The sequence below is a fragment of the Cryptotermes secundus genome, unplaced genomic scaffold (assembly GCF_002891405.2).
Source record: "Cryptotermes secundus unplaced genomic scaffold, Csec_1.0 scaffold213, whole genome shotgun sequence".
NCBI lineage: Eukaryota > Metazoa > Arthropoda > Insecta > Blattodea > Kalotermitidae > Cryptotermes > Cryptotermes secundus.
In genome coordinates, this window is record NW_019731264.1 from 214,008 (window position 1) to 241,988 (window position 27,981).

The 27,981-nt window shown below is 39.7% G+C and overlaps 1 protein-coding gene across 3 annotated transcripts; it reads left to right on the top strand.

The window, feature by feature from the left end:
* The first annotated feature begins 2,056 nt into the window (after positions 1-2,056).
* Positions 2,057-27,922, top strand: LOC111866743. 3 transcript variants are annotated; one of them, XR_002843200.2, is made up of 8 exons: positions 2,057-2,386; positions 3,205-3,911; positions 8,204-8,277; positions 11,020-11,131; positions 17,442-17,504; positions 19,610-19,761; positions 22,873-23,074; positions 27,635-27,922. XR_002843200.2 is itself a non-coding variant. In XM_023855966.2 (7 exons), exons 1-7 carry the CDS (start codon positions 2,233-2,235, stop codon positions 23,006-23,008), a joined length of 1,398 nt encoding a protein of 465 aa, XP_023711734.1. In that variant the 5' UTR covers positions 2,057-2,232; the 3' UTR covers positions 23,009-23,311. The 3 variants fall into 3 exon arrangements, 2 of the variants coding, with proteins under 2 accessions (XP_023711734.1, XP_023711735.1); XM_023855966.2 differs by lacking the exon at positions 27,635-27,922 and having other exon boundaries at positions 22,873-23,311; XM_023855967.2 differs by lacking the exon at positions 27,635-27,922 and having other exon boundaries at positions 2,062-2,362; positions 22,873-23,311.
* The last annotated feature ends 59 nt before the right edge of the window (positions 27,923-27,981 follow it).

The following is a 27,981-nucleotide window of genomic DNA, read 5'->3' on the forward strand; positions in this document are numbered from 1 at the left end:
TGTAACAGAATAAACCAAATAGAGCACAACACAAATTTAATTTGCGATAGAACGATATATGTACTAGATAAGCGTCACGCAAATTAAATATGTGTTGTGCTCTGGTTGGTTTATTCTGTGTTACAGATGTTTTAATTAATACACCAGGGACAAAGAAAGAAAGAAAAAAAGGACAAACATGAGTTTAAAACAAATGTTAGAATTTGTTAAAAAAAATCAATGGGAAGTATCTTACACACGTATTTGTGAGGAATACGGACATTTGGATAGTCGAAACTATCGGACATCCCCTCCCACCAGTTAGTCCATTAAATCGAGGATATGCTGTACTGGTATTTCGACAATTGTTTCTTCCTTGCACGAATATGAATGATCGTGAATACTGAATTCGTCTTCAAGCTTCCCGGGGTTCAGTCGTTTCTTAGGTAATAATGAAAAAGACGAACTGAGGTTGCAGTTTGTATGAATTACCAGACACAGTGAAAAGCTGACGAATGACGATAAGGTTGGTCACACACCACACAAGAAAATCCCCATTTCTTTCACCGTTCGCCTTAAGCATATGCGTTTCCTTTTGGAGTTTGATTGGTCTTCCGGACACCAGAAGATTCTAGTCGTCTATGTCGTGACTAACTTTTTCTTTTTGATGGAGCTTTCCTCTTGGACGCCGATTTTTCCTGCGGAGTTAGAATATTTAGAAACTCAGTTCATCACTCGAAGTACGATAATGACGATTTCTCCGCTTCTGTTTTAAAAAATTGGACTTCGATTGCTTTTGCCGGGTACCTTTCATGTGACTGAAGAATGCCTGTCGTTTTGTATGCAGAGTGTGGAGATAACCGGCTGACAGCATCAGAGCGTAATAATCAAGATTCGTGCTCTGATGCTGTATATATATTATATCAGAGTTATAATAAACAGAGCTCCAAAATGTTTAATGTGGCAACTAAGCGGAGTGGCTCAAGGCGACAGACAATAATTGGAAATGGTGTAAAGCATCCTAGCTGTAGTGAGTGCTCTGAACAACCACAACTTCACATGCATTGGAAATAGCATTATCACTGACAATTCAAGCAATTGTAACTTGAAGAGCCAGTAATTATTTTGTTTTGTTTTAATTCCTCATTTAGGAATTCGAAATCCATTAATTTGTGCTGTTCGCGGGGCGGGCTAGAAGGGAACAATGAACACTGAATTGTTCAACCATATGTATATCTGGCACATGCTTCATGTTCAATTGGGGAGAACTGTGACGGTCCTTTCCCCTTACTGTATAAATTCTCATTTCGAAAGCGAAATAACATTATTAAGTCTCTGATAGTCAAATTTTTCTCAAGGGAAGACACCATGCATGAGTTTTATCTTCTGGGATATAACGCCATGTAGTCTGCTAAAAGTCAAGCGACATTTCAGAGGAACATGTCGCCTCCATCTTCGGGGTCGAAGAATAAGTCAAGAAAGAAATAAGCTTGAAGCAGGTAACAAGCTTGCTTATTCTTCACCCTGAAGATGGAGACAACTTGTTCCTCTGAAATGGCGATTGACCTTCAATAAACTACACGGCGTTTTATCCCAGAAAAGCGAACCTTTCATAACCACTGTTGTGAGAACCTCAAATCTTTCATTGAAGGCATTGTTTTCGAGCGCTCTTCCTCTGTAGGCGTCTGCTGAGATTTTATATTTCCCTTGCCCGTATAAAGGATTTTGATCAATGAGCATCAATGAATGTAAGACTTCAGTCTTCGTGCAGTCCTTGAACAGTCGTGTCCATATTTTTAACAGTACCTACGTGTTGCTGGGATGCTCACTGAATATCATATCGGAACCTGCTGCTCTTTGTTTGAGCCGTTTCTTCTTCTACTTCTTGTCGGTGAAATCGTCACTAACAACTTTACGATTATGCAGACGGCATATGTTCAGTTCTGTGCTGTGGTGGGCTCAGATGAGAGAGTGTGAGCGAGGGCCTAGTTCGCTGCGCGACATCTTTCAAAAATATTTGGAACGATTATTCTGTACTTGGTTAAAGTAACTCCTTCACTCGGAGTGAAGGTGTCTCTATTTCATGCTTCGGCTCTCAATATTAAAGTTGTAACTGTGGCCACTGTGGCAGTGATGGCAGTATCCCTAAACCACCTAAACGTATCGTACCCATGTGTGTAAATTAGATCAACTAGATCTATCGGATAATCCAAAATAAACAGCGTATAGAGACGTCAACTGCGGTTTGTGAGTATGGAGGAAAGTAGTAGTGACGAAGGAAAAGTGTATTCTTACTACAGTTTTATGCCAAAAAATGGTACAGAGGATAATAGTTTAAAACCAGACCTAGGTCTTGGCAATACACAGACAGCCGAGAAAAAAGGTATTGTTGAGAATTACGGCTCAGGTAAACATTTTATAGACATTGTTGAAGGTGTTAATTTTATTTGTGTGTAGGCAAAAGTATTTGGTATAAGAGTGTAAAGTAACCCGGCGTCGTCATTTATCATCATATACTTAAATAAGTATAAGTATGTGAATGTTTTAATCATATAGTGTAACATATATGTATAAACAATTGTCACTGCTATGAAGGTTAGTTTCATCTTCTGGTTAGCTTTAAAGTACGTATTATATGCCGTTTCTTAAGTTTTGTCGTTCGTGGTGCAATGAAGTAGCATTTAACGTGCGTTTTTATTTTATCTCCCCGGCGTTAGGACATTTTCAGATAGTTGTTTCAGTTTAAAAACTGTCCTTATCGGTCCTGTGGGAATGATAATAGCCCCACAGAAATACACAGATGCAATTTATTAAATGCCCTGTTTAAGAAATTAATTTATGGTCAGTCATATGCTTTTGAGATGTATGTGTGTGTCTATATAAATGTAGCTAAGAATATGCAGTATCATAAACATAAATTTTATGCACTGGTATATTGTTAAAATTTGTTTAATTTTGAAAAGTTCAGAAGCAAGACTCATTTAACTGAAGATAGTGTCTTGTGGAATGTGGCACCATGTGGTTTGGTAAATACATACCCGAGTTTTGGAAGAATATGCTGCCCCAGTCTTCAGGATAAAAAGGAATCTGTTTTGTATTCTGTATATGAATCTTTTACTTAGTCCAAGTAAGCATGAGAATTCGTATGGTCCGTGAGTCACAAGGTGAACTGTTTGAGCATGGTAATAATTATAACTTTCTTAGTTATAATTCTCTTTTTACCAGGGAATGATATGCCAAAGAGAGAGGAAAATCCATTTTCATTTAAACATTTTCTCAAGCGTGATGCAGGAAACAATTACAGCAGTACTGGTGCAAGACGAAAAGTGCATTCTGATGTACTCGCTTGTGGACACTTATCACCAGCGTCATCTGATTCAGATCCTGGATGGCTTAGGACGAGTGTATTGCGTGGCCGTCGCCAAGGTGGAACCCCTGAATTGACGTCGGCACTTCCAGATTTTGTTCAGGATCATCTTGTAGTAGAACAGTGTTATCTGAACCATTCTGAGAGCTCAAACACATCTCAAATTGCAGTGGATATTCCAGTTGATTTGGCAGGCACCGCAGGAAATCAGAACTTACCAAAAAATGTTGGGAATGGCTCAGGACCTGTACCCCTAGATTTACCAAGTTCTGACAGAAGTCCCACTGAAAGCATAGGAAAGTTGACAACTCATGGTGGTGGTTTGCCATTTGATCTCCCTCTTGTTAGTGATGCTAAAGATGGGGCTGTGAGTGCGTCCTCATCTGGAGTCAGGAGTGGTATGCAGATTGGTGAAGTGGGAGTGTCAAAGAGTCTGCCTGACTTTCTTTCTGATGGACCTATTCATAGTGGTCATCATAATGACGTGGATCAACCCATTGATGACTCTTTGGGTGCAGGTACGAGCGACACCATATCAGGATCACAGTCCCCAGACTCACACAGGGTGAGTAAGAACCGACTTGATGTATTTTGTTTTTATGACTTGCTGGAAGATTATGGCTGATGCATGTTTTTCTTGTGGAATAAACAGTCAATCTTCATAATGTGAGTAGGGGGTGTATGTCAGTAGATTTATGTTATGGAAGGGCTCTCATCTTCTCTTTTCTATTATTTGAGGTGAAATAAATGTGTCCCTCTGGTTAACTAATGAAGCACTACACCATGAAGATGTATGGGGGAGTGGATGTATAGACCCATGTTTTCTTGACCTTGGCACTAGTTGGAGGTGAGTAGTCAGCTTCACGCCCCGGCCTCTTTACCCCTGGGGAAGGAGCCTCCTGCACCCGTTGGATAGGAGGCTGGATGGGCCCAAGAGCCGGTCTGGTGACATGGAGAAGTGAAAGTTCTTGCCCCCGCTTGAGACTCAAACTCTGGCCCTTTGGTCATCCAGTCAATAGCCAATCACTCTGACTGCTTTATTCCAGCTCAAGTTATTTGGGGTACCACAAAGATTTCACTATGAAGCTTTCTGTATGTGTTTTATGTTCCAAAAATGCTGGAAACTGTGGAAAGAAAGATGATAATTTCCTCTGTATATGTGTAGAAACGTTTTGTAAAAGAGAGTGATAGCTCTGAAACTATGCAGCTTTGGGTTGCCATAACAACAATTGTCAAGCATTAACAAGTCGCTTCAGTGTACTGTGTCCAATGATAATATTCTGGTGTGGATACATGAAGCGTAATTAGTGTCCGTTTTGGAATGTGAGCTACTTTATGACATGGAACTCTGTTGGAAGTGTATCTTCATGGGAGAGCAATACAGAATGGGTCCTACACTTATTGTCCTTTGCCCATCAGGATTATTGAGATGTTCTGTACTGAAGTGGTCAGCATCATTTGATGTGCATACAATTGCTTTATTAATGCAGTGCATAGACTCTATCCTGCTATTTTCTGAAGTAGTGATATAATGCTCGTAAGTTGTTTTTGAATAGGGGTGATGTTATAACCTAAATATGCACATATCAAATCGCCCTTTTTGTAACAGACTGCTGAACTTCACTGTTTCGTCTAAGCAATTCCATTGTGTTTGCATTTCTTGTAAACATGAATGTCACTCTCTGAAATCAACGTATAACAAATAGGATTTCTGTATTAATATGAGTATTTTATGTTTACCATGGATTTTGAATGGCAGTTACTTAAAAAAGAATCAGTAATCTGCTGCATAACAACTTTGGGTGGGCAGAACGTGGCGATAATGCTCAGGATGTAATTGAAGGCATCAATGTCACTGAGTACAATATACCATTTATAAAAGTAGAGGTTGTGCCTGTAAGTGCCACCTGTTTTCATGGCGCTTTGCTTCTCAGAAAACCACATTCTGTCTGTGATCTGCATATGGGAACCTATTACCAGATCAGTGGAATGGTAGCGATGGGGTACATGTTGGTGCTGAAACCTGGCATTCTTGCAGCCTACTGGGATGCACCATGAATTGGACATATGGTGAACCCCCTGTTCGATAATAGGCAAAAGAGTTTTGAACCCGTTTGCCACAGTCTGCTTCATTCCTGTGATGATAATTGCCCCATTTTTGGCACTTCCTAATTTTTATGTGAGAATCATGGTGGGGAAATTGTAAAGTTTATGTTTTGTTTATGACATTGTCATTATCTAGTCTGTATTGTGTAAAATACCGATCACAGTGGCTGCGTGGTCTAAATCATGAACAGTCTTCGCCAGCTTGAAAACTGGGATCGTGGGTCAAATCCCACGCAAAGCATAGATGTCTGTGTGCGTTTATTCTGTTTCTGTTGTCCTGTGTGTAGGTATTGGCCTTGTGACGGGCTGCTCGCCAGTCCAAGGAGTCCTACCAACTGTGTAAAAAAAAAAAAGAATTAACGAAACTGAAAACGAGGTTAGGGCCAAACAAACATACACACAACATATGGAGCATACACAAATATATCCCATCCTAATAAAGCAACAAATAATTGCATATTTAAAATATGTCAACATATTGATAATATACGATCAAAAAAACATATTGACTACACACTTAAAGAATTCAACAAATTACAATCAACCATAAACTTCACTATTGAGAAGGAAGAACATGAATCTATTAACCTCCTTGAAATGGCAAGAATTTTGAATTTGCAATATATCGAAAACCTACCAAATAATTCATGCCACCCATACGAACACAAGCTGTCCAGCGTTAACTATTTTGTAAATTGATTGTATACGTATCCAATAACAGAAAAAGCAAAGGACACAGCAGTGAACACCATTACAAACATACTATGTAATAATAGCTGACATAAACTTAATTAACAAACTGCCCCCCCCCCCAGAAATAACAAACAAAATACACATACCAACTCACAGCAACAAAAAACCCAGTGGGTTACCTTCACATACAGCGGCAAGGTACTGAAAGCAATCACAAAGCTTTTTCAAGACACGGAAATAAAAGTGGCCTTCTGTACACGGAACACAATACAGAACATATTAAGGCCACAGCCGCAAATAGATAAATATAGTAGAAGTGGAATTTATCAAATGAAATGCCTGGATTGTCCGCTAAAGCACTTTGGACAAACAGGAAGAACATTCAAGACCAGATACAAAGAACATCTTCATGACATAAAAGGTAACAATAGTAACTCTGGATATTCAAGTCATATATTGAACACCGGACACACACATGGCACAATAACAGATACCATGGAAATTATAACAACAGGGAGGAAAGGAAAATATCTGAATACACTTGAGAAGTATCATAGTTACAAAACCAGTAAGGAAAATCTACATAAGAATGACACTAATATTGATACACACAATCCTATATTTGAAGAATTATACAAAAATTACACAAAATAACACTATCCCCTCCCCCTTCCCTCCCCACTCTTCACATTCGTGGCATATAAATACGGAAGCAAACACACCACATCTGCACTAGCGAAGACAACACCACACGCTGCTAGAGGAACAATGCACAAGCAAGGGGCATGTGAGTTTAAAGTAAATAAACATAACATAACATCAGTAACAACAATCAGAAAACAGTATTAACATGTGGCATTTTGTAGATTACAGATTGCAGACTAGCAAAATGACAGGCTAACAAACGTAAAAACAAGCTGCTGCAATAAAACACCTGGAAATAAACATATAGTTCTAAACAAGTGGACGACACCCTTTGTAAGGTGAAATAGAATTTCACAGAAGTAATGACAAATTTTGATGTATTTTGATATGTTGGGATTTTGGACTTTATCCATCGTCCTGGTTTTTAAGATAACAAATAAAATCACGACGTTTCGGAAACTGGATCTGTTTCCGTCCTCAGGTGAAGGAAAACACCTATTCAGTTGGGTCCCTTAGAAAGAGCTAGCCTCAATCACTGGTCCAGTGATTGAGCTATTCAGTTGGGTCCCTTAGAAAGAGCTAGCCTCAATCACTGGTCCAGTGATTGAGGCTAGCTCTTTCTAAGGGACCCAACTGAATAGGTGTTTTCCTTCACCTGAGGACGGAAACAGATCCAGTTTCCGAAACGTCGTGATTTTATTTGTTATCTTAAAAACCAGGACGATGGATAAAGTCCAAAATCCCAACATATCAGTGTGTTATACACCATCGTCAGAATCCTATAGTAACTATTTGATGTATTTTATTTTATTTTATTAAGTGAACTACAGCGTGTAGTTTTAGCACATATTAATGCAGTGTAGCAGTTTCAATATATTAAGACACCTGAAGATGGCCATCTGTGGCTAAAACATGTTGTGTTAAAAGTGTAAGTGGAAGATAAATGAACAGTTTGTTGCATTATTGACGGACTAGGTTATACATAGCTGTATTAACGTATGAATACCATTTACATAAAAGTCTTCAACACTGCCTTGAACTTAGCTGGTGTCCAGTTGAATTTATGCACTACTTGGATGTGTTCCTGAAATAGTTCCAAACTATATGTTAAATTCCACACTCATACTTGTAGAGTGGTAAGACCTGATATTGTCTGTAATTCTGCTTTTTGAAGTTTGAATATAGAAGATTACATAACATTATTTTAGGAAAGTAGGCTAAAAATTATATTTAAGAAAGTTAAGGATGTTGGAATGTCATACTTTTGTTTTGTTTAACCTTCACACTGGTTCTTACTGCACTGGGTTTGATATGTTGAATTCCATTTGATATTTATACAAGAAATTCATTGTTCTTGAACATTGTGTCAGATAAAGACAAAAATACTTAGAGGCATCTGCTCTGCTTCTTTAGTTACAGTTGGAAAATGAGACCTTGAGAAGAAAATTAGAAGTATTAAGGCGGCAACGTGCAAACCAAGCAAGAAGGTAAATTTTTTTTTATGTTTATAACTTTTACATGAAAAAAAAACTACAAATTTTATTCATGCTTTGATGTTACACTTCATATCACCTATATTAATAATATAATATATGCAAAAATGTAACTTTTCTCTTTCCTGTTTCATACCGCGCACAGAATACATCCAGAGAGTTTATGAAGTTTACTCTGTACTCTTGTGAATATGTAGAGTAGTCACAGCTGTTAAGGTGATGTGCAAGTATTGCAGTAGAGTTCTTAAAATGTGATTCAAATTCTTGATTGAGATCATTCTGTTTTAATTACATGTGTGTGCTATAATTTGTTTCTTCTGATTTTTATACTATGTAGTGGGAATGATGATAACAAATAAAAACCTAATTCAGGAGGAAATTAGGAGGATATTCTGCTCGGGTAATGGTTGCTACAATTCAGTCCAGAACCTTTTGTCTTCTCGTCTGCTGTCTGAAGACATAAAAATTAGAATATTCAAAACTATAATTTTGCCTGTGGTTCTGTATGGGTGTGAAACTGGGTCTCTGACATTAAGGGTGGAACATAGACTGAGGGTGTTTGAGAACAGGGTGCTGAGGAGAATATTTGGACCGAAGAGAGATTAAGTGACAGGAGGTTGCAGAAAACTGCATAATGAGGAGCTTTATAACTTGTACTCTTCTCCAAGTATAATTAGAATGATCAGTTGTAATATTGTAACTTGTTTGGGTGACTGGAGATGGGGTTTGAATTGATAATTGGATTTATTAACAGCTTACAGGTCGTAACTACAGTTAATTACTACACTATTGCGGGTTTACACCATTTACACATTACATGCTAATGTTCTCAGTCTGTCTGCAGTAGTTTTCACGTATTTACAAGGGTTGGAACTTTAATAGTGGCAACTATTTATTTACAACTGATACAAAATAGATGCATGTTTCAAAGTTTTACTGTCCTTCAGTGTAGTCACCAGCATTGTGTACAACCCGTTGCCAGCAATGTGGAAGTCGTAGGATACCTTTAGCAGTGCCTGTTGTGTTGATAATTCAAATGGAGCGGTCTACTTCCTGAAGAATCTCTGGAACAGTTCTAAAGTGAACTCAGCCCCATCTATCAAACAAATCAGCTACAGCTTGCGCTGCATGCGGCCAAGCATTGTCCTGCAAAATGGTGGGTGGGTTCTGCAGAAAGTGTTGCCATTTCTTTCTGAAAGCTGGTCGCAGGTTCTGTTCCAAAAATGAACAGTAATACTGCGCATTGATGGTCTGCTGTCGGGGAACAGTATAACACCATCACAGTCGTACACGAGAATCACCATAACCATAACTTTCACATTGCTGGGGTTCTGACAGACTTTTGATTTTCGTGGTGGTTCCACCTTGCCACTGTTCTGTAAGGCAATACAGATTCCTCGCAAGCCTCTTGAAGACCTTGATGACACTGTCATGCTGTACGGCCTCTGGCACATTCAAATATTTATCCAACTCCATTGTTCCTGTTTTGAAAACATTATGACAACACTACATTAGACCACCAGCTAACACGACGCTCTGTTCTTCTCGTCACTGCGCATGCGCATGATGTGGGAAGGGAGAGTCCATTTGCTCTGAGGTAAGGTAGGTATGTAACTAACGTGTGATATAAGCCACATTATTTGGTTCCGTTGCATGGCGTCTCTACAGCAGTGTTGCCACTATTAAAAGTTCGAACCCTCATATAACACAGGAGCTATACAAGTATCACTGAATTACACACTCCCAATCCTACTGCACTGTAGCACACACAAAGTCTTGTTATCACACTTTAGATTTTCACACGCAGACTTCCTTTATTCTTCTGTACTCCATTCACATGCTTCTGCCACTTCTGTCTCTCACATAACTCTTAACTGAACTGAACTGTCACACACACACTCACTGTCACTTCTAGTTCAATCTCTTCTCGTGATTCCGCTGCTACTTGTAACTAACTGCAAGAACTGACTTCTCAGGAATTCTAGTCTCTCCTAGAAACCCTCAAATTGACAAGCAGAAAATGCATCTTGCTTCACTGTTGTGTAATTGTCACGTCTACAGAGGCATTGATTAGCTGCTGCCGAGATGTGTCTAGTGCATTGCTGCCAACTGACAAGTGCGGCGTGGCTCTGCTCGGCTTGGCACGGCACATAAAAAACACCACTTTCCTTATTGTCGTGTAATTGCTGTGTTTACAGATTTCTGTTTCTCAACGATTTTTGCATGGCGTAAATGTGCCACAATATTTTATGTTGCCTTTCAAACAGATGATTGCACTTTGTGGTTGAGTGGGAAGAACTGCTACTTCATATTCAGTGAGTTGCAATTCAGATCTCAAATCAAAGACCAGCCTTAATGATAGAGGCTTTTTTATGTTTGTTCAGTCATGCTAAGCAGATGTCATGATTATACCTCAAATTAAGCGATATGACATTCCTTCCTTTCAGTTCTAGTTAGCTATTAAAGTGTCATTAAATAAACAAGTAAAAGAAGATATGAACTTTTTAGGTGGTGTATGAAGTTTAAGCGACATCTGAGGTTCTAATGTTGGTGGCTAAGATCAGTACTTTCTGGGGTGTGATGCTATGTGGTCTTGTAGAACGTTACCAGTATTTTCATCTCAAGATGGAGGTAGCTGGTTTCTCCTAAACATGGTAACATTCTTCCAGGCTACACGATGTCATATTCCAGAAGACTGTAATTTTCATGATAAGTTTGATTTGTGTTCAATTCTAGAATCCAGTACTTGGAGCGTGACATTTTCACCATTCGCGCGAAGGAACACAAGGAAACGGCAAAACTTGAAAAGGCAATCGAATTGGTGGAAGACAACTTGAAAAGAACTACTGTAAGTACTGTGAGGTAGCAGACACGGTTTATATCAGAGAGATGTCAGGTATCAGCAGACGGGGGTCAGTAGATTTGACCAGCAATGGCAAAACATGCAGACCTCAACCAAAGAGTGTGGTTCAATATACAATTATGAAGGCACAACGAAAGAACTACACAAATAAGATGTGGATGACTCTCTGTTTGCGCTTCATCATCATGTATTACTTCAGTTTTGAATGTCAGTGTTGTTTTAAGCATAGATCTGTTAACAAGTTTGAAATAATTTACATAAAAGTAACGTAAATTTCCTTTTATAATTTTTTGGGCATGCTTGGAAATGGCCATAAATGGCAGAAGCATGTTGAGCACTCTGATCATTTATTGATTAAAAGGCTAATTGCTATAGATAGTATGTTTGGACTGAAAGAAAATAACCGAAGCATTTGTCTTCCCACTGCGGAGGCCTGGTTCAGGTCATGTGGGATTTGTGGTGGACAGAGTGATACTGGGGCAGGTTTTCTTCAAGTACTTTGGTTGCCCCTGCCAATCTTTATTTCACCAGTTACTCCACAATGACCATTTATTATCTGGGGCTGGTACATTAGGCCAATAGTGGCCACAGTACTCAGTGGACTCAGTCTCACACCACTGAGAATAATAATAATAAAAAAAAATAAACCAAAGTATTTGGTGCAAAAGATATATACAGTGGAACTCCCATTTAATGTTCCCCAGTTTAAGAATCTTCTTCGTTTAACCTTAATTCTCCTCGGCACCCTGTTCTCAAACACCCCTCAGTCCGTATTTCTCCTTCACTGTCAAAGTCCAAGTTTCACACCCATACAGAACCACAGGCAAAATTATAGTTTTGTATATTCTAATTTATATGTTTTTAGACAGCAGATAAGAAGACAAAAGGTTCTGAATGGAGTGGTAGCAAGCATTACCCACATTCAGTTTCATCTTAATTTTCTCCTGAATCAAAATTTGATTCATTACTATAGTTTGCAAGTACATATTTGAACTGTACCACATTTTCAGAACATCTGTTAGCTGTCTTTATGTCATGATTTTTCTCTGCATTCTGGTGATGACACAGCAACATATACTTAGTTTTCTCTGTGTTTACTTCTAGNTATTCTGGTGATGACACAGCAACATATACAGTAAAACTTGGTTATAGCAACATCGGTTTCTGCGACACCTTGTCTATTGCGTCAAATATTCAATGGTACGAACTAATTCCTCATAAAGCAACTGTTTTTATACCTTGCTTAGTACGACATGCACAAATGCATCAACCTCGTATGTAACGTCATTTTCATTCCTGAATTTCTCTGATATGGACATTGAACGTAATTTAGAAAGTGTGTATTGGGCAAGTAACAGGAAACAGATGAAGATAACTGATTACTGTACTCGTATCTAGGTACAGTAAGGCACAACAATTGATGTAATCTACTGTAATTTGGTGAGTAGGCCTACCTTTAATATACAGTATTAGTGCGGTGTGTATTGTCAGTGAAAAGCGCTGTAATATGTCTTTGATATTACACATTTGGGCAATTCCACGTTAATGTTACGTTAGTCTGTACTTAACTACGTATTTCACTAAAAAATGCAACATTTTAACTCGGTTTTTGGTAGATTTTTACCTGACTAAGATAAGGCTATTGTGGAAGTGCCCATTTCGGTTACAACGACATTCGTTTATAACGACACTATTTTTAGGTCCCTTTGATGACGTTATAACCAAGTTCTACTGTACTTAGTTTTCTCTGTGTTTACTTCTAGACCAACCTCTTTACTAGTGTCAATTACTTATGTTTTTCTTTATGGTATGTATGATTAGCTTAGTTGGTTGAGGCACTATGCTACAAGCCGGAAGGTCGCGCGTTCAAGTCCCGATGAGGTCATTGGATTTTTCAACTGACCTAATCCTTCCAGCCGCACTATTGCCCTGGGGTCACCTCAGCCTATAACAGAAATGAGTACCAGGAATTAATTAAATAATTTTCCTGGGGAGTACAGCGCGGCCGGCGTGTAAGGCTGACAACCTTATCACCATCTTTGAGCCAATTGTCTAGATAATTTGGGACCTTCAGCGTCTCCCAACCCTATGCGCCTTCACGGTCTGTTACAGGGATTAAGCCTTACTTTTACTTATGTATATTATCACCCAGTAGATTCGCATCATCAGCCCAGAAAACTAGTAATAGGGATTGAAAATAAATGTGGACAAGACAGTGAGTGTGCGGATTTCAGGGGAGCCCAGACACAAACGTGCAAATAAAGTTAATGACAGTGGTGAAACATGTGGATGAATTTATTTCTGTGGGGAGTGTGTATGTTCATAAGGGAAAATTAGTGGTGAATACAAAATGGTTAAAAAGTATATGAAATGATGCAGAACAGAGAGGTCATATAAGAATACAACACTGCAATCTGTAAAGTATACTTACAACAGATAAAAGTATGTAATGCTGAATCATGCATCACTACAAAGAGATACAGATGCAAAATCCAACCAGTGGACATGGAAATTTTCAGCAGTATTGAGGGATAGAACTAGAAATGAAATTTTAAGTCAGAGGTTGGAATTCAGATTTCTTAAGAGATTAGAAGAGAGAAAATTTCAGTTGCTTGGTCTTGTAAAAAGAACAATAGAGCAAGGACAAGCAGAACAAGATGGTTCGGTCAGGTGCTATGTGAAGTACAGAGGAAAGAGCTGAAAAGAAATCTTAAGAAGCAGGTCAGTTAGAAGAGTGAAGAGTTTTGAGATATTTATCCATTAACCCATGTATAATGGAATCAGTGCTAGGAGAGGATATCCTTTTTGTCAGCATGAGAATATTTTTGAAGAATACATCATTCTGTCTGAGGAGCGCTGTCTTCTGGCATCTTATGCCAAGTTTACCAGCATTTTGGAGACACATACTGCCTCAACTTTTGTGTCAAAGGGTAAGCCAAACAAGCGTTTTGCCTGTTGCTTGCTTGAGTTATTCTTCAACCCTGAAAACTGAATTGGTGTTGTGACATGATGCCTGAAAGCTGAAATAGTGAAGTTGGAATAGACATTCATTGCTAGGCAACGACTTGGTAAACACATTCCTGTGGCAATGAATATGCAAGCAACAGTTTAGTAACTTCCATTGCTCTGCAATGACACTGTAAACACGCCTTCCCAACAATGGAGAGGCTGTATTTTCTGTGGTCCATGGAAAGCAGTTATAAAGAAAAGTTCAGTTGAGGCTGTTCAGTGAAGAGTTGAACCTGCCAAGATATAAGCTTGAAATTGGTTGGGCAGTTGCAGAATAATGGCAAGAAAGGAATCCATTGTCAGGATGTGACTAGTGAAGAATGGGAAACATAGTATGTGTGTGACAGTGAAGTGTAAAGTGTGCAGATCAGCAGTAGCACTGTATTGCCTGTAGTCCAAAGTTGTGTGAATAAGGTGTCAGTAAATTCAATCATCCAATCCAAAACATGTCTATACGTCATGCACAAACACAGTATATTCCTCTGAAACATTGGTGAACTTCTGCCATCCATGATAGGCAGAGCGTAGGAGGGCTCAGGATGTCATCTTCTCATTGCCATAGTGCGCACACAAACTTCCTGAGATGGGCAGGGACAGCGAGACCAACAGGCATGATAATAAAAGCACAGATACTCAGCTCTGGCACTGACAGGCATAACAGGATGAGAATAAGTGAGGGTTACAGGACGGACAGGTGAAGACAGAGGTAGGATAGGGTAAGGTAACAGTTATGTGAATTTAGCAGGCGTGAGTCAAGTTAACACAGATGTACAAGGGCAAATCGAAAAATCTTCGCCCCTGTTTTTTTTTTCAGCCACAATAATACACATAACAGGGAAATCAAAACACAGGCAGTGTTCTAGGTACCTTTGACAATTTTTCCACATAGTCACCACCCCGGTTCAGGCATTTGTCCCATCTCCACAATAGCTGTCCGCGTTGATGGTGGCACCTCGTGGCATGAAATCCAGCAGGAGAGGTCCTCGGAGATTCCCGAAGACCGTGACCATCAACTTCCCGACAGATGGCGTTCTGCGGAATTTCTTCGTGACAGGCAAACCAGGATGTTTCCACACCATGCTCTGTTGCTTGGATCCTGGAGTGAAATGCAATACCCACATTTCATCTCCAGTGACAGTGAGATCCAGGAACATTTCACCCTCCTTGGAGTAACACTGCAAATGTTCCAGTGACATAATCATTCTCTTGGCCTTGTTCAGATCATCCTACAGCTTAGGCACCCACCGACATGAAACCTTGCGATACTCCAAGGAATCGTGAACGATATCGTAAACACTGCCATACAGAATGCCAAGCTCCTTGGAAATGAACTTCAGGTGCACACGCCGATCCGCTTTCACCATTGCATCCACATGGGCAATGTTGTCCGGTGTGAGCGAGGTGCGAAGACGCCCCGACCGTTCATTATCATTAAGGTCGTCCTGGTCATTAGTGAACTCATAACACCACCACCACCACACACTTCTCAAAGTGAGACATTTGTCCCCATATGTCGGCTTAATGCTGGGCCGGTCCATGCATACCCTGTTGCATCAGATGTATAACCTGGTTACTCAGTCACACTAATATTTTGGCTGAAAAAAATAGGGGTAGAGACTTTTCAATTTGCCTTCGTAATATAACATGTACGTAAGAAAATACAACCAGTTACTAGCAGAAGAATGTGAAATATTAAGAAAATAATGCAGAAACAGAAATATGAGAAGTGTATCAAATATCAGTTACACAGAATTACATGAGGTACATGATAGAAGTCACAAATAGAATGATGTGTCATTAACACGGCTATTTCAACAAAATCCAGTCATGCATAGGTATCCGCACAGCATTATACAGCACGGAATACTAAATGGTGCTGAGTTAACAGGTGTGCCTATTGCAAAACCAGTTACAGAAAAATCACACAGGCATGACTCAGCCACAGCGTACTCAACAACCATAAAGGCTAAACATATGAAAACACCATGACAGGCTCACTGAATATAGTGAGCACAGTCAGCATATAGTCCCTGTATACCTACAGGAATTCCACACACACAAGAAAGGGCTCTTGCCATTGGAGTTTCAGACCTCATGAAACATAATTTAACCAGAGGCACATGCTACAGTGAAACATAATTTTGAGACAGACCTGAGCACATGTCTGCTCAGGACGAAATCTCCAGTGAGAGAGAAAGCTCTAATGTTGCAGCAGTTATTTTTAAAACATGCGAAGGAATCAAGAAGTCTGTGATGTGATGACATAGGTAATGGGGACGCCCTGGTGAAAGTACAGAAATTACTTGTGACACATGGTGACAACAAGAGGGGGTGCGCAGGTCACAGCTCAGTAACATGGCATAACATCCCAGAAAATAGTGCTTCATGTTGACAGCATGTTTGTTAACACTCATAAAAATCCCAAAACGCATATATGTGTTGTAGTTATTGTTGACATTATTACAGTTGCAGGCTCTAGTGAGTACAGTAGTGAACCTTCAGATTCTGCAAAAGCAGAGAATTTCTTGATCAGGCAAGTACCTACCAGCTTTTCAAGGAAGGCACTTGCACTCTAAATATTCAGTATGTTTTTAGAATATGCTGCTATCAGATTGTGTTATTAATATTTATTTCATTTTGTAGGATTTTACATTATTGCAGTGGTTGTTGTGAAAAGTTCTGTTTTCTAGGATATAACATCATGCAGTCTGTTGGAAGTCAACCAGTGTTTCTGCTTGCTACCTGCTTCATGCTGCTTTCTTGTTTGGCTTATTATTCTTCAACCCTGAAGGTGGTAGTGACATGTGTCTCTGAAACATCAGTGGACTTTCAACAGACCACTGTTAGTTCCTCGGAACTCTAGCTGTGGTAGAGGGATCATACCATCTCTCGTGGGGCTAGGGGAGCAGTCTCATCAGCTTATGTCAGCGTGGGTACTAGCAGTTTGGAATGTAGCGTCTCGGATTGTGATCAGGTGTATAGTACGTTGTGTTGCTTGTTAGTTGGTACCAGTCATAGGGATTGTATTACGTGGCGTTCATGTCACTATCGTGGCACACGACAATCGCACGGAACAATTCATAGTGATGCCAGGGAAGTAATAGCTAATGTTTTCCACTCGGGGAGTAGCTCTAAACATCACCATGGCAAGTGTACAGCTACGCGTGCTCCACAACAGCGTTTACCTTTCCGTGCGGCTAAAGATGCGAGGCACTAACTATACATGGCCATATTTCTCAAAAAATAGAACTCTTCAATTATTCCATTTTGTTTGCTTGTCTTACAGAGAAGAGCTGTAAATGCAGAACATTCTGTTTCCAAGTTGAAGCAGGAACTGAAGATTGTGTCGGTAAGTGGGCTTGAATCCATCAGTGGTTCAAAAGTGAAGTACAGTGCAGTCCTGATTGAATGTTCCTACAGCTAGTGACACTTTACTGATAGAAGTGAACCAACATTACCTATGTCTGAAACAACACACCATACTGTGCAATTTTGCAGGTGTGATGGTGCCTCCATTAAGATTTCTACTGTAGCACTTATTTGTCTGGCTTGTATGCCTCTTGTCAGTGATTCAGGAATTGCTGGTGGTGACACGTTCTCCAAAGCATATGGTACAAATTATCAGCAAAACTTGTCTGCATTGAGTGTTTCAGTATGTATATTAAACTGAAGCAAATTTTTTGACTGACTGTAAAGCTACTATAACTTCACATATATAACAGATGAAATAACTAACTGCACCTGCTCACAGAGCTGAGCCCTTCTTGAGAGCTGCCAATTGTGCAGCTACTCAAGAACTTCCCAGCATTTTATGGAACCCAGAAGTTATCACCGTGTTCACAAGATCCCTCCACTGGTTCCTATCCTGAACCACATCAATCCAATCCACACCATCCCATCCTATCTAAGATCCATTTTAATATTGTCCATCCACCTATGCCTTGGTCTTCCCAGTGTTATCTTTCCATCAATATTCTGTATGCATTCCTCTTCACCCCCATTCGTGCTACATGCACTGCCCATCTCATCCTCCTTGACTTGATCATTCTAATTATACTTGGAGAAGAGTACAAGTTATGAAGCTCCTCATTATGCAGTTTTCTCAGACCTCCTGTTACTTCATCTCTCTTCGGTCCAAATATTCTCCTCAGCACCCTGTTCTGAAACATCCTCAGTCTGTGTTTCTCTCTTAATGTTAGAGACCAAGTTTCACACCCATATAGAACCACAGGCAAAATTATATTTTTGTATATTCTAATTTCTATGTTTTTGGACAGCAGACAAGAAGACAAAAAAGGCTCTGGACTGAACAGTAGCAAGCATTGCCTGAGTTCAGTCTCCTCTTAATTTTCTCCTGAATCAGGATCTAATTTGTTATCGTCATTCCCAAATATCTGAACTATGCCCTGTTTTCAAAACATCTGTTACCTATCTTTATGTCATTATTTTGCCCTGCATTTTGGTGATGAGACAGCAACATATACTTAGTTTTCTCTGTGTTTACTTCTAGATCAACATCTCTACTTGCATAAATTAAAGTTTGTGTGCTTTTCTTTATGATTTCTATATTATCACCCAGTAGAGTCACATCATCAGCATAGATGAACAGTTGATGTGTCCCATTTAATTTCAGCCCCACCTGGTTTTCCTGGACCTTCGTAATGGCATATTCTAAAACAAAGTTGAAAGGGAGTGGCGATAAAGCATGTCCTTGTTTTAGACCATTCTGGGTACAAAAATTATCAGACAAATATTTACTTATATGGACTTTACCATAGATTACGTTTAAACACATCAGCCTAAATAGTTTCCTTGGCACCCTATACTCTTTGAGAATATTGTAAAATACCTCCTATCAGAATCATAGGCTTTCTCAACTCTACGAATAGCTGATGTACTGTCTCATTGTACTCCCATTTTTTCTTCAGTATCTGATGAATGCAAAAGACCTGATCACTAGTTGATATGTTATATCAAAACCCACACAGATGATCCCAAATAATTTCATCTATGTATGGACTTAAACTTGAGAGAAGAATATTGGATAAAATTTTGTGTGAAGTTGATAGCAGTGATACCCCCTGATAATTACTACAGTCAGTTTTATCACCCTTCTTGTAAAGTGGTACAATAATAGACTCCTTCCACTCATCAGGCAATTTTTCCTTATTCAAAATATTAATTAGATTTTGTATCTTAGAATGTAATATTTCGCCTCCTTCTCTTTCTGAATTTGATCACTACCTGGCGATTTATACATTCTCAACTTTGCAGTAGCACTTTCAACCTGAAAAGGGCTAGGATCAGGTACTAGCGGCTCAGCTGTATGTATTTCTATCTGCCTAACATCACTGACCCTATGTACATTCAGTGACTGAGAGAAGTAGTTCTTCCACCTTTTCAAAATGTTGTGGGAATCTGCAAGCAGATCACCTACATGTTATTTTATTTTAGAACGAATTGACGGTTCTACGTCAGGAGAATCGAGAATTGCAGTGTGGTCGATCAGGTGCCGGTGCTTCAGTTGAACCAGAGAGTGAGTTGCAGATGCAGCAACTTGCGCACGAACTGAGGGTGGCAGCTAGCACAGCAGAACAGTCGCTGAGGTAATGTTACATGCAAATATATTAAGACCAAATGTGCAAAAGCTACTAACATCATAATTAGTACACTGTGACGCATAATTAGAATGATTAGATCAAGGAGGATGAGATGGAGGGGCATGTAACAAACAGTGAAGAGATGAAAAGCATACAAAACTCTGGTTGAAAAATCTGTAAAGAACAAACCACTTGAAAGACCTACATGTAGGGCAGAGGATAATGATAATATTGATCTTACAGGGTCTGTGGATGTGGACTGGATTAATTTGGCTTGTAAAAGGTGGGGTATGTCTTGGCTATTATTTATTATTGGTTTTTCAGGAAAAGACCTGTTGTGTGGACATAGTTTATATTGAAGAAAGCAGTCTTCTGGGATTTGGCACCGNATTGTCATGTGTAAGGGTTTGTGCGTGACTTAGAAGACAGCTTTTGGACTGAATGATAGAATTTATTGCACCTTGTGCATTCAAAACTCAGGACTACAAGCAATACAGTGCTGTCACTGATTTACACACATTAAAGTTCACCATCACACACACACACATGCACACACTAGGATTCTCAATCTTCACTCATATTCTGGCAATGGATATATCACAGTCTCACTGTAACATCAAATCACATGTAAGTCTTTTGTGCACAACCTAATTCATTTCTTGCCATTATTGTCAGCTCAATTCAGTTCCATTCCTCTGCTCCCAAGCTCATATCTGGGAAGGCTGGTGTCTTGAAACTCTACTCTTCACTCTGTGCTGCTCTGTTGAGCTCTTCTTTATAACCACTTTGCATGGACCCCACGGAAAACACAGTCTTCTGTTGTCCCATATCATTTTAGCCATGTGTACCACACCATTGCATAGCGGACCACATAAAAAACAGCCTCTCTGTTGTTGAGATGTCTTTACCATGGGCACATGTTCACTGAGTCATTGCCTAGGAATGGGTATGCAGTTCACAATATGTTTTATAGTCTGGTAATATCTACGTCTTCTGTGTTGTGTTTATCCCGTTCCAAAGACTTCATGCCATTTTTCAGCAAGAACTGAGTTAAGTTTCTTTTACAATGATTGATAGAAGAAGATGCTATGCAGGTAATACTGGCTGTTTCTCTGACGTATAAAAATGTTTAGAATTTAAGGGAAAATTTTTAGCCAAAATGCGTGAAGTAACTAAGAAATGCTTAATTTAAGTTTCATGTGTCATAGTTTATAGTTTTCTGGGTTATTTTCTGTGGATTATTTAATGTTCCTTCACTCGAAGACAATATAGTGTCAGGTGATTGGATGACTGGTAAGTGATGAATTAGAAGGGAAGTGATGGTGGTATAATTGAGGTAATATCCCAGCGTTTCCATGGAGAGACTGGAAAAAGCAAGAGAAACTGCAGGCAGGATGACTGGGGTCCTGACTGAGATACAAACTAAGCACCTACCGAGTACAAGTGTGGAGCGTTACGTCTTGACCACCGTTTGATTTACAGGTTGTAATGCAGTGTAGTTTTGGAGATAGCAAAGGAGCATATCGCCTCCATCTTCAAGGTCAAAAAGTAAGCCAAGAATGAAACCTGCAGAAGCAGGTGGCAAGCTGAGCTGCATGGAACGAAGTCCTTTTTGAGAAGCTGATAGTTACTGAGCTTGCAGAGAAATTGTATGGCTTCTAGAGAACCAAAAGAATTATTACACTTCTGACAGAGACATTCTGGTTTGCTGTGTCCTGAGTCCTGTGAATCCTTTCCAGGTCCCCATAATCTGTTCTTTAAGATCCACTCTAATTTATCATTCCATCTACACTTAGCTTTTCCAAGTGGTCTCTTCCCGTCAGGTTTTCTAACTGAAATTTTCTGCGCATTTCTAATCACCCCATATTAGATATCAGTGCACAAATTATGTTTAATGTCCGTGTAGACTCTTACTTTTCTGCCTTGAAGATTTTAGGCAGGTGCTTCTTCCAAATCATCGGTGACAGTTTACCAGACTACATGACGTCATGTCCTAGAGGACAGTAATCATCATAGTCACAGCTGTGAGCACCTCAGAACTGCACTTACGTTGCAAAGTGCTGTGATTGTGGTAGTGTGAAGTTCTTCATGCAAAGAGAAATAGGTCCATCTTCAGACTTGGGAACAAGCTGATATATGTAAGTTTTGAGGTTTTCACGGCGATGACAATGAAGAGAGTCGTCTTCAGAGCTCTGAAGATGGAGGCGCTACGTTCCTCCGAAACGTCGGCCAACACGAAGAATACACGGTGCCTAAACCCAGAAGACGACTCTCTTCAAGCTGATATATGTTCCACATTGTTTGATGAGAACAGTGGACTGCATGCGTTTACACTTTCGAGCTAGTCTTCTTGTCATCTGTTGCACAGCTTGCAGCTTATCATTATTAGCCTGAAAGAGCCTTATCTGTTTTGACTGTATGATCTAAGATGCTATAACAGTAGACACCATGCTCCAGCCCTCCTCCTGGGTCATAAGTGCAAGCTTACAGGCTAGCAAATAGCCAGCCACATCAGTGACACATGTATATATGTTATCTGAATATCACAATAAATAATAATGTGTCAAATTATTTTGGCTAAATTTTTTGCTATTTTGCATTTTATGTGTAAGAAGATTTTTAATATTGTCATATGTTAAGTGACCAGACACAGGGTTTGGGTTGATAATTGGATTTACTGAATGCATATAACTTGTAACTAAAAATAACTATAACAGTCTCACTGGTTTACACTCTCAAAATCACTACAGCTGCAGCTCACATAAAGTATTTCTTTCTTATTTGGTTGTCACTAGTTGTTGCTAGATAGCTGCTGCGAACAGCACAACTCAAGACTCCTACCTGCCAACACCGAGCTCTGACTTACTTTTTCCAGTGGTCCTCGCTATGTAGCCTTGGCACGGACCACACAGAAAATAGTGCTTCTACAGTATTCCTCTATTGTTGAGAGTTGACTTTTTGCTGCAGAAACATGTTTACTGCACTCTTGCCTAGCAATGGTCGCCTCTTCTTTTTCCACTATTCTGCCTTTCATATGTTTGATTAATGAAACAAGGTTTCAGTTTGTCCAAATTTCATACGTGCTGTATTCATGAAATTCTTTCTCTCTGTGCACAGACAACTTTTGAATGGTGTTGGCAACCTTCGTGTTATTGCCTCAACACTGGAGAATTCACATCGGATTCAGGATCGGACTGGTGACTTTCTGGGAGATTTGGATGATGAAGATGATGATGCTGGCCCAGCACTGTGAAGGAATCACATTTAATTTGGAACCATTGTTCCGAGCCTCATCCTGTTGTGTGATGTGTTCTTCAAGGTGGGTTAATTGCTTATAAAGATGATATTTTTGGTGATATCCTTTTTTAGCAACTATTTAAATGCTTGCAAATTAAATAGGAATATGTGTGAAGCATCTGGGTTGTTAATATGTCTGACAGCATTTTCATTTGCTGACATGTTAGTAGTCAACTTTGTATAGAATTTCTTAAATTTGTAAACATGTATGTTATTTTGGCCTCCGACTTGTTTATTAAACATGTATATACAAGCAGAATTTTGTTCTTGTTCCATTTGTTGTTTGTGGGTGAGAAAGGATGAATATGTATTAAGCTGAACATGTAGCCAGTGGTATCATGCCGAATACAAGTTATACTGGCTTCCTTATGCAAAGGTATCCCTGTAACAGGCCGTGGAGGCCCATAGGGTTGTGAGATGTTGAGATTCCCACATTTTCTAGACAATTGGCCCATAGATGGCAGCAAGGTTGTCAGCCCTATGCACCAGCCACCCTTTACCCCCAAGAATATTCCTGGTACTCATTTCTCTTAGAGGCTGAATCGACCCCAGGGCCATAGTGCGGCTGGAAGGATTAGGTAAATTGAATGTACCACACTGTGTTTATGACGTGTGACATGCACCCCGATTTTTTTTAAATAGAATTATGATGGAAAAGTGGCAAAGAGAGTGATAAAAATTTACAGTAAATATTCCCTGAAAAATGGGATGAATGTATTATAAAGCATAAAAAATAAATAAAATATAAATACAGTATGCTATACTAATATTGTTTCTAATAGTGTCTTCTGGTGACAATAAGGTCTGTGAAATGCTTTCATAGTGTTCGATATTTCATGAGTTTGCCTCAGAATGATATTCTGGAAAGATAACTTGGTGGTATTGTACAGTATTTCCCTGATGAACAAGTTTTTTGGAGGACCCGCAAGAAAAGAAAAACTTCTTATAAGGGAAATGTAAAATTAAGTTAATTTCCACTTTCATATTTTGATCCCAAGCGTTTCATAGTACTTCAGTTCTGTAAACACGAGTGTACATTATCATGGCACCAATATGTTGGGAAGTAAAATCTCAACACAAACATTGGACAGGTGTCCCATATTCTTTTAATGGGCAGAACCGCTGTCTGTGGACATCAGAGATCTTCTATTTGCTGTAATACCATTCAGTGTGGTTGTGGTTGTTGTTGTTGCTGCTGCTGTTGTTATTGGAGAGGATGGGTTTCCCCATGCACTTAGACCAGATATTGGTCCATTGTGCGTCCCCCTGTGATATTCTACCAGTCTCTATATCCTACCGGTACTGGTGCATGCCATCAGTCCCGACTCAGCCAGCGAGTTCGGCCTCTACTGGCTCAGCGGTGTCTCGATGCTTCCCCCATCTACCAGAGGCGTTAGAGACTACTGTTGGGTGGGAAATGTCCTGAATTTGGCTCAGAGGTCCCCTTGAGACATGAGGTTCTTTTACGTGCCGTAAAGCTATGACACGGGACCCATGGCTTAAAGTCCCTCCTGGAGGACTTGTTCCCTGAATTTTTCCACCCTTAAAAATTCCACGACCTCTGCTGGGTTTGAACCCGCGTACCTTGAGTCATGAGGTGGTAACGTTACCCCTAGACTACGGAGGCCGCTATTCAGTGTGGTAACAGGCACACTGAATTCTGTAGCTATCTGAACACGTTCTTTTTGGATTTGCTTCCACTTTCCTTATAATACTAAGTATTCCTGCAAAGTCATTGCTCTCCTTTTAATTAGAACCACCACCATATTTCATTTAAATTGTTTGAAGCCACAGTGCAAGAATTGCAAACAGTTTCTTGTTTTTATTAAATATATAAATGTAATAATACACATACAGCACCAAGCTTGTCAGGCAATGAATCCAAAAGGTCACTCAACAGTTTATTCTGCCTTAGCACTTCTATTGAAGTACTTGTTGAAGTAACTGATGCACTTTTCCATACCAGTTTCCAGACAATGCATGGAACACCTGTAAACATCCTTTCCAGTGCTTTGATGTGCGATGATGGAAGTAAAGACTGTGAGTGTTTCCCATTATTGATTGCAACCTTGGCTCCTCCTGAGCCTGCTTTTTTGTTTATCTGGATACCACACTGAGCTAGAATCCAGAAGAACTCAATTCTCCATCCTGTCTGTTCGAGTTCTCTGATTTTATCCCTCAAATCCCATGCAAGGTATTCTATTTCTTGGAGTGCCTCCTAACACGTATCTAGTTTTTTGAGTCTGAGAAGACTAAACCTGCTGGGTTCATAGGTCTGGATCCTTTGCAATGTTTCAGCTATAACTGACCACTCTGTTGTGAAAATGGATGCAATATTCAGTGTTCTGTGGTTTAAGGTGGTTCCTGTTTTATGTCTAGGAGTGTGTACCAGATGAATGACCTTCCTTCTCTTTTGGAGCCGTCTGTTGTGAGGCATATGCTATTTTTCAGTGCAGCTTTAAACCTATGTAGAAACTCTCCATTGCAATCCAGGGAGTTTTTTTATATCCACTCCTCCTATAGACATCTCGGCATTGTACATCATTCCTTCATACAAGTAATTGTAGCATAGAGGGACATTCCCTTTCTCTGGTAAACGTTCTACAAATTCTACATCTCTGTAGCGCTCTGTGGGTTGCCCCACACTGTTTCTAGGACCCTCCATTATCTTGTTTAGATCTCTCAGAATTTGAATGCATTGGTGGTTATTTGTCGCGAAGCATTTTGTGAGGTAATTCCTACCTAGATATCTAAATCTAAGGTGCATCAACAGCTCATTACCCCCTGCCAAGATTACATTTGTAAGTGTACTGCTTCCATACCTCAGTACTCCTCTCAGTGCCCTGTATTGTAATCTGTCCACTTTTTATGCTTGGTTCTTGTTTAGTTTGTGGAATAAGAAGGCATTCTCGATCGATTTACAGCCCTCTATAGCCTTTTAATTTTTTTTTATTCACTTAGTGGGGGGGTGAAGTCCAGCTGGGTCCACTCAGCACGGCGCACTGATTGGCCTATCGTAGCCTGCCCCGGGTGATTATGATGATGGAGAATTTGGTGGAATGAAGATTGGTAGGAGAAATTGAAGTACTCAGAGAAAACTTGCCCCAGCACCACTTTGTCCACCACAAATCCCACTTGACCAGGCCCCGGGATCGAACCCAGGTCACCACAGTGGGAAGCCAGCGACTAACCGCTTGAGCTATGGCGCGGCCTCTCTATAGCTGTAGTAGGATCTCCAGGTCTGCCCCCTCCCCCAGGTATTCTTTATACAGTTTAGAATTTTAATTATTTTTTCATTTTTTGGAGATTGACTGTGTTTGTTTTTCCCACTTGCGGTTTGTAGCTGTGTGGTATCCTTAAAATTTTATTTACTGCACTGATGTAATGGCTGTTTCTCCTAGGTTGATCTTCCACTTCCCTGCTTTTGTGTCATGGGTGAAAATGTTAACATTAAGTGGCATCTGCTTCCTGTTGTGACGGACTATACGACATTCGTTAAATCTCCCTGTGGTGCAGATTATTGAAATTGTTAGCAGGCTGACATAGTAGTTATCTATGAATATTTTGCCCCCAGTAAAAATCTCAAGCAATTACCGAAAATTCCTTTATTCTGGGCCCCATGCTGGCACTGGATGAGCTCCCCCATTAATTCACAGCCCCTTGATTTTAGAATAGGTTTGAGATCCCATGTTGAAGAGACTTAACAACTTACTAAAAGTAAGACAAAACGACAAGTATAGATGCTTAATGTGCCCCTTATTAATGATTATCTCATGCATTATGATAATTTAATGAGCCTTGCAGGAAGCACATCGACTGAAACTGGATGTAAATCTCCAAGTTCCTGCGTGCATTATTAAATTAAACAAAAAACAGTAAAATCTTGTGTTAGGAGACTTTGAACTACCCTTCTCTTAGATGCAGACCTGGGGCGATTTAAGAGAATGCCACTCCTAGTTGGTAGCTTGCAAGTGCCTGCCTTGTACCATGCAGAGGTGGTGATCTTATATGTATCTTTGTACCTTATGAAATTATGATCAACCCCACACACAACAAAACAATCAAAACCATCTACATATTTTCAAAAAGGAGCCCAGAATCAATTGAGTGCTTTAAATTTTCCAAACTAATTAACTTCATCTCTCTTGTATTGAGTTTGAAATGGAGGAGTGACCCTCTTGTCTCAGGGAGCATGCAGCCACAACTCCCAAAGGCAAGCGGCACAACAATGATGCTGCTGGCCTCCAGATGCAGACAAGTAATGATGTCCTGCAGCCAGCCATTGATCCCTCATCCTTGTACTGGACCGTAATGTTGAGCATGCATCCAGTAAACCCTGGTTGTTTTACTCAAAGAAGTGATGCTCAGTTACATTTTCATTATGGGGAGTAGGTTCTTGTGGATCTGAATAGGATTATTATTGCTCCAGTCCCTGAAATTCTGTTTGTTTACATAATGGGACAAGTGGAAGTGGGCCTCATCTGACATGACTAGATCATCGAGAACCCATTTCATTATTATCTACAAGGTCTGAGAACTGTCTACACAACTTCAAATGAGAAGCTTTGTCTTGTTCTTTCAGGTTGTATGTTACATGAATTTTGTATGAATGAAATCTCAAGTCTCCTCAGAAAGGATCTGCTTGACATTTGTCACATGACTGTGTGCCACGTTGTCGAGTGTGTCGGACTCAGCTGCAATACTCTTCTGACTCATTCAGCATTCTCTGGTGTGTGAGTGAATCAGTGTTTTAAATAATATGTTTGTATCTGGTATATTCTTAAGTTATTTTCTTACCATAGTAAGAAAATGGACATAAACATCTGAAATGTGTTTCAACAGGAAATAAATTTGGAATCTTATAACTGTACTTGCTTAAGACTATTCATGTTTTGCATATTAATTTCATGATATTTTAAATGGTCCTGT